This window comes from Electrona antarctica (assembly GCF_951216825.1).
Source record: "Electrona antarctica genome assembly, chromosome: 7".
NCBI lineage: Eukaryota > Metazoa > Chordata > Actinopteri > Myctophiformes > Myctophidae > Electrona > Electrona antarctica.
Window position 1 is genome coordinate 7,198,954 of NC_136812.1, and position 14,447 is coordinate 7,213,400.

The following is a 14,447-nucleotide window of genomic DNA, read 5'->3' on the forward strand; positions in this document are numbered from 1 at the left end:
CTGATCTCATAGACCATGCAAGACAATGCTTTTAATGTTTGACGTCAACATGGGATAACATTTCATTAACCCATTTTGGACTGACGTCTGAAATACCCATGTTTCTATATCAGTGGTGCTCAATATTTCATGTCAAGGACCCCAAAAATTATATGTAATTGGCCTCCGACCCCCATCTGAAAATAATGTTATTCCAGGGACCCCCCAGAAGAAAAGATTTGAGTTAAAAACGTTTGTTCTGAAAAAATATATATTCAAAAATAGCAGACCTACAAGCTCGTAGCGCGCCACTCGAGAAACATTTGTCCTTTCTTGTAAAGTCTCACTTTTGTCACTCTGGGTACATGTCCCAAGATGTTAGAATACATAACGGTCATCAAGATTCAAACTCTTTCTGCTCTATAAAGAAATGCTATGTATGTGCGGTATGCCACAGAGACAAAGCTTTATCTGTGCTTGCTATCAGCAACAACGTTAAGGTATTATTCCTCAAATGGACTGGAGTGCTATTCCACTTTAAAATGTTTAACCGAAATATGAAATCAATCCCAGCCTAGCATTACAGTGCATCATTCTCAAAGTCTCTCTCTCTTCCACAGATCCAATGAGGTCTTACACCACCACGCCACCACCAGCAACGCACTGATGAGAGGCAGTGAAGGACTGGAGGAGGACGGACGGAGAGAGCAAATACAGAAGCAGAAGAGTTTTTTTGGGAAGTACCGTAAACTGGTTCTACGCGCGAGGAGGAAGAGTAGTGGCAGAGCGATGGTGACGTTTTTCAACTGAAGGACGGTACGAGTACCTTCACTCCAGACCCAATCACTATGAGGGAACACAGGCTCTCGCTGACAGAGTGGAGGAAGCTCAGTGACGGAGCCGTACCTCTGCTGGAAAGTCTGACAAAGGCCTACTGGACTTGACAACAACAGAGCAAACACCATCACACAACAGGAGGATGGGAGCCTAGAGAGAGACTAGATAAGAAAGTATACAGTGGACAGGAAAATATGTGAGAGGAAATAGATAAGCTACTGTATGGGTAAGAAGAAGATAAAGTAAGGACATTACAGTCAGGAGAAGCAGAGCAGACCGAAAGGAGGGAAGAATATAGACTCAAAAAGAAAGCCGACGAGAAGGAGAGAAGAGACGGCAGGTTATAATCGCAACGGCGCCTGTGGCTCATTGGCGTTCCGCAGCCATGTTCATTAACTTCCGTCGCATCCGCAAGTGTCAGTGCGTGCAGCTGCTGACCACCGGCCTGCTGCTGTGCATGGTGATGGTGTGCTGGGAACAGCTGGACCACCACGTGGTGAGCCACGTGAGGTCGTACACCTACCGCTACCTGATCAACAGCTATGACTTCATCAACACCTCCCTCGCCATCAACCCCGACCCGCACCATGGCCCCGTGGTGGAGGGCGACGGGGCGACGGTGAGCCATCCTTACCTCATCAACCACAAGGACAAATGCGGGACCAGCGGCAGCGGACGCCCCTGGGACGACGTGCTCCTGGTCCTGTTTGTGAAATCGTCGCCGGAGAGCTTCGAGCGGCGGCAGGCGGTCAGGGACACGTGGGGCAACGAGACCTACGTCTGGCGGGAGGCGCGGGAGAGCGTGCGGGTGGTGTACGCCCTGGGCGTGCACCCGGACACGGAGCGCAGGGCCGCGACACAGAGGGCTCTCGTCCAGGAGGACTGGACGTACGGGGATCTGATTCAGCAGGACTTTGCGGACACCTTCCACAACCTGACCGCCAAGCTGATCCTGCAGTTCCACTGGACGCACAAGCACTGCCGCCACGCTCGCTTTTTCATGACGGCGGACGACGACATTTTCGTGCACATGCCCAACCTGGTCCGGTACCTGCGGGGTCTCCTGAACAGCGAGGCGGGGGCCAGGAACCTGTGGGTGGGGCACGTGCACCGGGGAGCGCCTCCCAACCGCCGCAAAGACAGCAAATATCACGTTCCGTACGAGCTGTACCCCTGGCCCTCGTACCCGGACTACACGGCGGGCGCGGGTTACGTGGTGTCGGGGGACGTGGCCGCCAAGATCTACCAGGCCACGCTGCGGCTCAACTCCTCCATGTACATCGACGACGTCTTCATGGGGATCTGCGCCAACGCCATGGGCGTCTACCCCGAGGAGCACGCCTACATTTCGGGGGAGGGCAAGGCGCCGTACCACCAGTGCATCTACAACCGCATGATCACGTCGCACGGGCACGCCAAGGACATACGCACGCTGTGGCGGGCGGCCACGGCGCCCGCGGTCCGCGGCCTGTCCTCGGGGTTCATTAACGGCGCCTACTGCACGGCGGTCAGAGTGATGCTGCTATGTCGGCCGTACTACCAAAACACCTACTCTTGTCTGGCAGCTTTCAGGTGAACAATGGGATTGTCAAGAGATGTTGGGACTAATTTAATGAAATAATATGTGATGTTCTGCACATAATTAAAAATATATATATATAAGCTGACAAAATAATAATAATAATACTCACGCACAGACACAATCAACTGAGCCCAATATACAGTGTTTTTTCATTTATTCTTTTGCCCCTCTGCTATAGTTCATTCAATGTTTGCTGCTGGTGTTGTGTGTTTGCCCTGTTGCAATAAAAGACTAAAGCCATTTTGTCGAGCACACATGAAGCACCTGCCTGTTCTTCACTCGTGCGTGGAAACCACTATTTGTTTTTGGGGTGTACGTCCGCCAAGCCTGGTCCATTTACATGTATGGGGTTATCAAGCCTATTATTTTGTCTGCGAGGTTTTCACAACTTTACACAAACGTACACTACACTATCTTTAAGTGCTAACTGCAAAATAAATGAATCGCTAGGCAGAATACTTAATTTTGTAGTCTAGGCTTTGGCTTGGCAGCAAGTCAATATTATGTGTGATATGACAATAGATATCGTCTAGCAGTAGCAAATAATGTCTCATGGGGGGAATGTGGGCAGTTCATACAACTCGTCCACCAGTGACATCATCGATGGGGAATACAAGCTACAGTAATAGAAACTGCAGGATTTCTATTCCTGAAAAGTTGCAATGCGATAATGGAAGCAATCGTTCTTACAATATTAACAATACAAATAAAAATAAATCTGCCTAACGATGACGTCACTGGTGGACGGGTTTCTGAACTGCCCACAGCCCTCCTATGAGACACAGACTGAGTAGGGAAGAAAATGGTGGTATTGTATCATTAGTGAGGACCAATTATATGAAGATAAAGTGGTGAAGTGGTCCTTTATGGCCTTACGTTCAAAATAACAAAACGTAGATCTACAATCTCACAATGCATGGGGATGTGACACGTTGTGAGCTTGTAGATCGGTTATTATTTTTAATTTTATTGAAACATTGAAATGAAAATGTATGTTATCGTCACAATGACATTGTGACGATAACATATTACCTCAATAGAGGTAATATTTTGTTAAAACAAATATTTGATGTTGTCCACATCGCCCAGCCCATACTGTAACTAGGGATGTCCCGATACACTTTTTTCGCTTCTGATCCGATCCCGATACCTCCATTTCTGTGTTAGCCGATACCGATACCGAATAACGATACCAGTGTAGTGATCTCATGTTGTGTTTATAGCTATCTAGATATACATCTTGTGTTGTGTCACTCAAATGTGCACTTGCAGTTTGGGCAACTCCAAAGCAAACTCCACATGTCCCAACATTGTATTTACCTGCCATAGTGTCAACCCCTTACCCCTGTGTTGGATCTGTGGTTAGACTGGCATATTCGCCGATACCCATATGACCCGATATGACAAATAAGGGCCGATCCGATACTTTTCCCGATACCGATACAGTATCGGGACATCTCTAACTGTAACTGTAGTCACAGTTTCTCACTGACCAAAAGGCTGTGTATTATGTGACACATACAGCCTTTATCGGGAGCGAAATACATCTTGCATTCATGTTAAATTGAGTGCAGTAATCTTTGTTTAGGATCAGAAGTCCACTAAATCATGGGTTCCTGACTATTGCAGCTTAAAATTCAATGTACTAAACAACTCTTGCAATAAACCACTAATTGTGGAGAGAGATTCCTCAGTAATGATCAGTGCTGTGGTGAAGCAGAGCGGACAACCCAACCAAACCACAGGGTAATGAACACGTCTGGCAGATAGATGGACGTTTTGTTGTTTCAATTCTAGGATATTCTCTCTCTTCTTGTTAAGGGAATTAAGTCGAATACATTTAGAGGTAATTTGTAGAGAGACCGTCCCACGACTATATTCAGCTTGCAGTTCTGCACTGCTGACATTTACATTTGGGTGGTCTTAAGCCATTTAGACCCGACGTCAAAATTCTAAAAGAAGTGGTGCTCAATATTTCATGTCAAGGACCCCAAATATTATGTAATTGGCCCCCCCATCTGAAAATATGTTGTTCCAGGGACCTCCCAGAAGCAAAGATTTGAGTTAAAAACGTTCGCTCTGAAAGAATATATATTCAAAGATTTGCGCCATTTTCACGATTTTTCAAAAAAATGAGCTTGTAGATCTGCTATTTTTCAACGGCTTAAGTATAACATAATGCTTAAAACACCAAGAGGGTACGTTCCCGCCCTGAATGGCTTAAAGCCATGTGGAGAGCTGGTGAACGGGCGGAGGTGTTCAAAAGCAGGAGCTATCTGATTTCATTCTCAGTTCCCCTCCAGCCAACGGTAGCAGACACACTTCCCGTTGAGACATGAGCCCAGTCTGCTGCAATGCCACATCCGGCATGACTTCACGGGTTAAATGGTGCCAGATGATGGTAAAACGGTTCCCAATGCTCCCACAGAGGCAGGTTTTATAGAAGCCATGAGGCCCTGTGGTCTGACTGACACCGATTTCACATTTGGAACGGAAAAATACTCTGGAGCAATGGAGACAATACTCTTACTCGAGTACCAACATTTGACACAAAAAAGAATTCAAGTTAATTTAATCATTTTATACTTTGTGATAAGGCGGTATATCCCACAGCGACTGAAGCTCGAAACGTGGAACGTGCCCCGCCCTGGCATGTTGTGAACTTGTAGATCTGCTATTTTCGCCAATTTGTAAATCTAGTGGAACATTTTTTGAAAACATTGGCTCTCTAATGACATGCCTGAAATAGGAACGCCAGTTGTAGCAGGGGGCTTGATACTTGAAGAAACTTTCAAGAAAGTGGAAAACAGACCATAAAAGCTCATAGGGTTCCTTTTTTATTTATTATCATTATTTGAACTACAGTACTTCAGATGAGCTCAAACTGAGAGCCTGTCACTGTCGCGGGCAGAGGCAGGCAGATCAAAGTCCTTGCCAATTGTGAATTCTGTACATGACTCAGTCAGAACCTTGCGAGCGCTACGTGCATTTCCAGTGGGAGTCTGTGGGACGGGTCACGGGTTGCATCTTCCATGTGTGTGTGTGTGTGAAGGGACTGAAGGCTCAGTGATTATTTTCTCAGTGGCGGTCATTGCATCCTGCTCTTTCATTGGCGCACACACATAATTATCTGATTTGGGTTGCAATCTCACGGCTGAGGGAAATTACGTTCCCAAATACAAAGCCAGTTGAAACCCACTATATTTCCCTCTCCCTCTTTTCATCTTTTTATCAGACCCTGTCTGTCCCAGACCATATTTTTCTGAGCTCTAAGAATTTGCCAGTGAATTATAATGTGACTAGACTTTTGTATTTCCATACTCATACATCAATATTTGCAATTTTATACCTTTTTGGGGGCATTTTGAACCCTAATCCTAAAGCCTGAGTTATACCTAGTTGCACGGCAGTGTCACATACCAAAAATAGCCAATTCACATCAACAAGTGTCGTGTTGCGACGCATTGTGAGCTTGTAGATCAGCTATTTTATTTCACACATTGCTTTTTTCTTCCCCTCTCAGCAGAGACTGGAGTACAGCCTTGTGTGTTCTGAGGTACTCCATCTATAATAATGCCTGGCGGTTACTACACTAGAATCATCTTTGGGGAGAATTTGGCCTGTGAAGGCTGTCAAAAAAAATGCATTGCCATCTTCTCGTCTCTGCTATTGTTCTCCTCGCCTGCTCCCTATCTCTGTGCTTTCTCTCAGTCTGTCTCTCTTCCTCCCTCAACCTCTCTACTCTTTTTATCATTCTCCATACGTCTCTCTCTCTCTCTCTCTCTCTCCCTCCTCGTCTCTGTCACCACCCTGAGTGTCTTCAGAAGCCTCTTTCTGTGCCTGTGTGCCTCACCGTTTCTCTGCTGTATCCACTTATATCCACTTATTTCTGTGGTTGGATGAAGAATGCTGAGACCGTCCAAATCACCAGCACCAGGCCAACCCGTCTAGCAGCATCATGACCTTATGTGGAATTTGTTTACTGCTGGTGTGTCCCCAGTCGTTGGTGCTCGCGTGGAAACCTTTCACTACTGGCCATGTGCCACGAGTTCAATTTAATTTAAGCTATGCAAAGTATGTGTAGACCATATTATGCCCCTTAAGAATATACACAGTGTACTGTGAACGTGAACTGGTAGATGTAAAAATTTACTCTGAAATCACTGAGGGGCTTTTTCCTCATAGCAACAAAGTGCAAGACTTAAATTCTCATCTTTTGGTATGATTCAAGTAACGTTATTTTGTGTTATTTCCCCACACGCACAAGCACAGACACGCACGCACGCACGCACGCACGCACACAGTCACACAGTCACACAGTCACACACACAGTCACACACACCACGCCATAAACCATATAAACCCACTTGAAATGACCCCCGGATGTGGTCCGTTTTTCATGTTGCCTCAAGTTACTCAGAGTACAAAACTGTTTCTCATTTTAGTTCAAAGCAGAGAGCATTTACTTGTCGCGGACCTGGTGACGAGGCCGTCGCGTTATGATGACGAAACCGGAAATCGACCCGTGCTCTGGGCTTATTTCCATAAATTAAAAGAATAATAATAAGAAGAAGAAGAAGAAGAAGAAGAAGAATTAGTGTGAGCGTTTAGATCGGCTATTTTCACTAGTTTTGGGCGGGAACCCCTTTTGGTGTTAGCATTATGTTATGCTTTAGCTGTTGAAAAATAGCAGATCTACAAGCTCATAGCGCGCCACCGAGTGGCGCGCTATGAGCTTGTAGGTCTGCTATTTTTGAAAAATCTAAGAACGACTGACATAGAAACGTAGCTTTTTCAGAAAACTGTCAGGATGTAGAAGACATTTATAGAATCTGATCTCAGGTCAAAATGGGTTAAAGGTCTCTTTTGGGTCTCAAACTAATACATTGGGAACCACTGCAGTATACAGTACTACCTAAATCTGTTCTGAAGCTCATCCCACCAGAGAGATGGAAACACAGAGCTGTATTTTATTCTGAAGCTCATCCCACCAGAGAGATGGAAACACAGAGCTGTATTTTATTCTGAAGCTCATCCCACCAGAGAGATGGAAACACAGAGCTGTATTTTATTCTGAAGCTCATCCCACCAGAGAGATGGAAACACAGAGCTGTATTTGATTCTGAAGCTCATCCCACCAGAGAGATGGAAACACAGAGCTGTTCTGAAGCTCATCCCACCAGAGAGATGGAAACACAGAGCTGTTCTGAAGCTCATCCCACCAGAGAGATGGAAACACAGAGCTGTATTTGATTCTGAAGCTCATCCCACCAGAGAGATGGAAACACAGAGCTGTATTTTATTCTGAAGCTCATCCCACCAGAGAGATGGAAACACAGAGCTGTATTTGATTCTGAAGCTCATCCCACCAGAGAGATGGAAACACAGAGCTGTATTTGATTCTGAAGCTCATCCCACCAGAGAGATGGAAACACAGAGCTGTATTTTATTCTGAAGCTCATCCCACCAGAGAGATGGAAACACAGAGCTGTATTTGATTCTCTCTGCAGTTTTATACAACATGTGTGACACAATGCAGAGGGGCTAGGCCCATGATGTCATAAAAGTAAATGTATATGTAGAGGCAAGGAAGCAACCAGCGGTTCGTGGCAGCGGTGGCCGAACGGATAGCGGAGCGGTCTTGATACCGGAAGGTCGCCAGTTCGAATCAGCGGTCCGACACGTTAAAATTACCACCGCTGAAGTGCCCTTGAACAAGGCATTGAACCACTACGATGAAATGTGTTCTATGAGCAGGGCCTGGCTGGAAACAAGTTCTTGAGCTTAGCCCAGATACCCTGGGTAAATATAGTAATCATTTCATTTCATTTCATTTCAACCAGGTGCTCAGGAGGTGTGCAGGTACACAATTGTGTATACACAATGTAAAAAATAGTAAAAAGGTGCTCCTGGGATCAATTCGGGACAACACATCTATAGAACAAAGCGGAAATCCGGGCACACTTAAAGGTTAAAAAGGAGGAAAACTTTATTCAACCGACATGTTTGGACCTATGCGGTCTTCATCAGGGCTGCGACTACTATGCCCTGATGAAGACCAAAGACCACATAGGTCCAAACATGTCGGTTGAAGTGTGCCCGGATCTCCGCTTTGTTCTAATAATGTTTATGTACTTTAGCTTTAGCCCATTGAGCCTCCAATACAGCCTTTATTTGATCAACGGTTTCTAAATTGAATAGCCTGCAGGCCTCTTGTTAAACATTAGGGGTTCTTTATCTACCATATAGCTAACTTGTGAAGTTAAATGATGAAGTGTTTCGCTGCATGCCCTTCAGCCTTAGAGCCATCATTTCATTCCATGAGTATTCCTGCTGTTTTTGCCCCAAACCGGGTGTCCGTTTGCAGAATGAAATAATGCGTGGCTAAATTCCACACTGATGTAGGGTATGCGCAGTATGTATGTACTTAGACACCCGGGTGCAAACAGTTACAGCACCATAAAGAAAACCAATTTAACTCTCTGTGGAATCCAATTTATGAGGCGTTGTAGGAGGAATGGAGCCGCTGAGTCAACCTGTGCTGGACAACCGAAGGAACCTGTGTGAGTGTGTGTGTGTGTGTGTGATGTTTTGTGTCGCTTCCCTTTTGTTTCTTCCCGCATCTCCCTCATGTGTGTGTATAGGGCAGGGCAGGGTAGGTAGGGGTTGTGTGTGTGTGTGTGTGTGTGTGTGTGTGTGTGTGTGTGTGTGTGTGTGTGTGTGTATGCGCGTGTGTGTGTGTGTGTGTGTGTGTATGCGCGTGTGTGTGCGTGCGTGCGTGCGTGCGTGCGTGCGTGCGTGCGTGCGTGCGTGCGTGCGCGCATGCGGCTTTAGAAAGAATGAGGTGTGAATGAAAATAAAATGAAAAAACCATTGGGTGGATGAAGCCATAAAATTAATGAAATACAAAATGTTTAAAAAACTCTAATGTCATGTAAACCATTTCCTGTTGCCTCCTTGACTATGATCATTCCTTATGAAAATGTGTATTGATGTATTCAAGAATGTATGTAACCTTTACAAAAGAATTGTCCTACTGCTGACCTATTTATCAACATTGTGAAACAACTACATCTCCTAGAACAGATGACCTATTCTTTAAGACTGCAAAAAGAGCTGGGTGAAAGAAGATTGGAGAAATGGATAGAGTATTTAGCTGGGGGGGCGGATATGGAGTGAATATGGGTTGTGTCTTTCCGGTTGTCAATGAATCCAAAAGTCTGTAATATGTATTGTTGTTGCTTGTTGCTGTACATCCCATGACCTCATGTGTTTGTTTGTTTGTTTGTTTGTTTTTTATTTTTCTTCTGTTTCTTCTGTTGATGTTTTTTTTTGTTTTAATGTATGCCTTGTCTGTCTTTTGTGTCTCGTGCATATTCAAAAATTCAAAAAATAAAGAGTTTAAAAAAAAAAAAGAATGTATGTAACCACTCAACCACCCAATAAAAAAAAAAAATTATAAAAAAATAAATAAATAAAGCAAACAGTTACAGCACCTGTGTCTGAAGGCTGTCCGTCACAGCTAGTGGTACACAGCATTTCCTTTATACTCAGATTAACTTTGTTTTCAAATATGATGCTTTGTATGTTCCCGTTAATATTATTAACCCAAGCTATATTTTTGGTGCAACCACTCCAAGGAACAGCAATGTCCCTATGTCCCAACCTATGTCCCTATGTCCCAACCTATGTCCCTATGTCCCAACCTATGTCCCTATGTCCTAACCTATGTCCCTATGTCCCAACCTATGTCCCTATGTCCCAACCTATGTCCCTATGTCCCAACCTATGTCCCTATGTCCCAACCTATGTCCCTATGTCCTAACCTATGTACCGTGTTTAGAGTACCAATAGGGGGTGCTGTTGCACCACTCGCTTCAGACTGGTCTGATTTTTAAAAGATGCATAATTTTCAGTCCTCATGAGAGGATTATTAACCCATTCTGGACGGGAACCCATGTTGGCGTTTCAAGCATTATGTTATACTTTAGCTGTTGAAAAATAGCAGATCTACAAGCTCGTAGCTATTTTTGAGTGGTGTAAACCACTCCTACAACTGGCTTTGTTAGTTTACGTGTCTGTCTGTTTGTCTGTCTGTCTGTTCGTACCAAAAAATGAGCATGGTTGCTATGGTCACCCAGTTCACACAGGTGTGATTTCATTACGTCAGACATTACGTCAGACCACAGCTGATCAGGCTATATAATACCTTACACCACTCAGTTCACACGGGTGTGATTTCATTACGTCAGACATTACGTCAGACCACAGCTGATCAGTCTATATAAGACCTTACACCACTCAGTTCACACGGGTGTGATTTTTTTAAAAATCGTGAAAATGTGGTGCAAATCTTTGAATATATATTTTCTCAGAGCGAACATTTTTAAGTCAAATCTTTGCTTCTGGGAGGTCCCTGGAACAACATATTTTGAGATGCGGCTTGGCGGCCAAATAGATATAATTCTGGGGCTCCTTGACATTAAATTGTTTGAGAACCACTGACATAGAAACATAGGCTTTTCAGAAAACTGTCATGATTTAGAAGACATTTTGTAGAATCGGTCTCGGTTGAAATGGATTAAGGCTAGGCGATTTTCAATCTCATGGCGGTTATTTGCAGAATATATTATTTTCCCTCTATAGGCACAAAAATTTAGTCTCTGTTGCATTCTCCCAACAGCTCTGATGGAGAGCTGGCAGCTGACAACATTCTTCACCCTTTTTCTGATTAATACGTGTCTTACTGCACTTACTGTACTGCATGTCGTCCACAAGTCACATGTTTTAACCCATTTAGGCCTGACGTCGAAATTTAATAAGTCTCTTCTAAATCCTGACAGTTTTCTGAAATACCTAAGTTTCTGTATCAGTGGTTCTCAATATTTCATGTCAAGGACCCTGAAAAATGATATGTAATATGCCTCCGCTCCCATCTGAAAATATGTTGTTCCAGGGACCCTCCCAGAAGCAAAGATTTGAGTTAAAATGTTCACTGTGTAATATATATATTCAAAGATTTGAGGCACATTTTCACGATTTTTCAAAAATAGCAGATCTACAAGCTCATAGCGCGGCACTCGGTGCCGCGCTATGAGCTTGTAGATCTGCTATTTTTCAACAGCTAAAGCATAACATGCTTAAAACACCAAAAGGGGTTCCCGCCCAAAAATGGGTTAACATGAGAATAGTTTTCTCCTGTTGCACAGCATTGGTAGCAGTTTAACAGACTTATTCTGTTGTATTTTTGTTTTGATTTCTAATTAGATCAATATGATCAGATTGATTCAATAGATAATCAATGTTATTGGGCAGCAACCTTGCATCTCCATGTTTACATGAATGTTTTTTGGTAAATCAATGCCCTACTCTGTTGATCTACACAGGCTCACAATGTGTCGACATTGTAAATCTGCTATTTCTGCTATTTGTGACACATTTTGAAAGTGAAAGTGGTGAAAGAGTTTGTGACTAAATTAGTAAATAACTACAATGGATCCATTGCAACACAACGTACTGCATTCCACTTCCTGAAAAGCAACCGTTTTGAACATGCAACAACTTGATCATGGGAGTCAGGACAGTCATGGGAGTGTGTCCAGTCTTGTCCCTGGAGTCAGGACAGTCATGGGAGTGTGTCCAGTCTTGTCCCTGGCACATTTTTGATTTTATTTTTTTATACACCACTCTTATTTTGATAATAAGACCCAATTACTGAATGCCAAGTCTCAATTCAATTCAATTCAATTTGTATTAAAGTGTCAAATCACAAGTTGTCTCAAGACACTTTTCAACCAACAAGTCTCCAGGTTTCCTTCCGAATATGTATGAGCCTATGCGTATGAGTCAAGTAACTAAGTACTTTTACTTAACTGTACTGTACAATTTTGAGGTATTTGTACTTTACTTGAGTATTTCCAATTTCCAATACTTTTACTTCTACTCCACTACATCTCGGAGACAAAATGTTTACTTTTACGTCACTACAATTATTTGAAAACTTTAGTTACTACTTTGGAGATTTAAATTTTGATTAGAAAACATACATTAACCACTTCAACCCTATACATTTCGGCCATTTGAAAATAGCCGATCTACAAGCTCACAATGCGTCGCAACGCGACGCATTGTGAGCTTGTACTTTTACTTGTAACGAAGTAGTTCTAAATTACAGTATTGGTACTTTTACTTTAAGTAAAACAATTGAGTACTTTTTCCACCATTGTATCTACTACGACAACATGGCATATTAGGAGTACTACTAGTGGTTTACAAAATGGTTTATTTGCACTTTAACTCTGAGAGTGTACAAATGGAACAAAATGGACCTGTGTGTGTGAGGGTTCATTTGGTTCCATTTGAACACTATCAGAGTTACAGACCTGTTATGATATGTCCGCTCATTTTGTATGCCAAGGTCAAGGTCAAGGTAAACTTGATTGTCCACAAGAGAAATTTGTCTTGGCCTTCACCCAAGCTATACAGCCACATATAAAACATCAAAGACAAACAAAATACATTACAGAGGCAGACGCAACATTACACAATTGCACACATGATGTGGATAATCTAGCCTCACACAGTTACTGCTGTTTCAGAGCCTCGTTCAACATCTTAGTTGATGCTGGTGTACAAACGATTTTTTAAAATCTGATGTACTTCTACGTACTTTGGTTCTTTGTATCTTCTCCCAGAGGGCAGAAGTACAAACTCGCCATAAAACAAGGGTAACATCACTGACAATGTTTTGGGCCCGTTTTAGTGTAGCCTGCTCATAAATAGACTGCAGAGAGTGGAGTTACCCCTATGATCTCGCCTGCAGTCTGCACCAATCTGAACAATTTGGACCTCAGTTGCACAGAGAGATTACCGAACCAAACTGTGATGCCAAACCTGACCAGGCTTTCCAAGACTGCTCGATAGAACACTAACAAACATACATTTTTGGTCAACACAATGAACCCTGAGACGCCGAAGGAAGTGCAGTCTTTGCTGTAGTTTACTACAGAGAGTACTGTCAACATGTGTATTCCAAGTTGTCAATACAGATACCGAAGTATTTATATGAGGAGACCTGTGAGATGGTCGAGTCATGGATGACCACAGGCCTGTGATCACCAATACTCTTGGGGTCAAACACCATCTCCTGTGTCTTCTTAACATTAAGAATAAGGTGGTTGTCATCACACCACTTTACAAAGATCTGTACCTCTAAAAAGTAGTCCGCTAAATCCCTATCCTAATCCAGAAGGGCTAAAATGTCAGTATCATCCGAGAATTTAATGATGTAATTGTTTGGGTTGCCACTTCTACACTCATTTGTATACAGAGTAAAAAGGACAGGTGAGCTAACTCAGGGGTCTGCGCTCTGACATCGTGCCATTCACACTGACCCTTTGTGTACGTTTAGTTAAAAATGAATAGTACCATCTAATAATAAGAGGATGGACATTAAGGTACCGCTTTATTTAGAGATGTGGCTGTATTGTGTTAAATGCTGAGCTGAAATCTACAAGAAGAAGGCGTGCATAGGCTTTGTTATTGTCCAAGTGTTTCAAAAGAAAATAGTCCAAGGCCAAGACTGCATCCTCTATACCCCTGTCACTCCTATAAGCAAACTGAAAATCATCCAATGAACAGCCAACCGCTGCCTTCAGCAGACTGATAATGTTTTTCTCAGAAATAATTCCTTTTTGGGAACAGGAATTATAATGGAGTCTTTCCAGGTGGACGGAACAGTACATGAGCAGCCTGTATCCCCGTCTGGACCTGAAGCCTTCCGGGGACATGTGTGCGAAAACATCCTCTGGACTTCACGTTGATCCACAGTAATTCCCAGATCACTGTGTGTGGGTGGGTACAGACTCTAGGGCAGCATTTTGTTCGTGCAAGAAGTCAGCTGTTTCAAACCTTGCATAAAACGTTGTTTAATTCGTTGGCCTTTTCCTTTTCATTCGAAACACAATAAAGGCCCTTCTTAGCTGGAGCCATGTTATTCATGGAATTCATAGATTCCCATGCCCGTGGCAAAAATGTAATGAATTGACAA

General features: G+C 43.4%; 2 protein-coding genes across 2 annotated transcripts in view; one reads left to right on the forward strand and one right to left on the reverse strand.

Moving 5' to 3' along the window:
* b3gnt5a (UDP-GlcNAc:betaGal beta-1,3-N-acetylglucosaminyltransferase 5a) overlaps positions 1–2,654 on the forward strand; it is a 13,254-nt gene extending 10,600 nt beyond the window's left edge. The window contains exon 2 of the mRNA XM_079506230.1: positions 600–2,654. Within this exon, the coding sequence (XP_079362356.1) occupies positions 1,202–2,392 (1,191 nt within the window). The 5' untranslated portion in view covers positions 600–1,201 and the 3' untranslated portion in view covers positions 2,393–2,654. The remainder of the gene's footprint in view (positions 1–599) is intronic.
* Positions 1–14,447, reverse strand: part of mcf2l2 (MCF.2 cell line derived transforming sequence-like 2) — a gene marked incomplete at its 5' end in the record, with an annotated part of 156,436 nt that overhangs the window by 106,583 nt on the left and 35,406 nt on the right. The window lies entirely within an intron of this gene.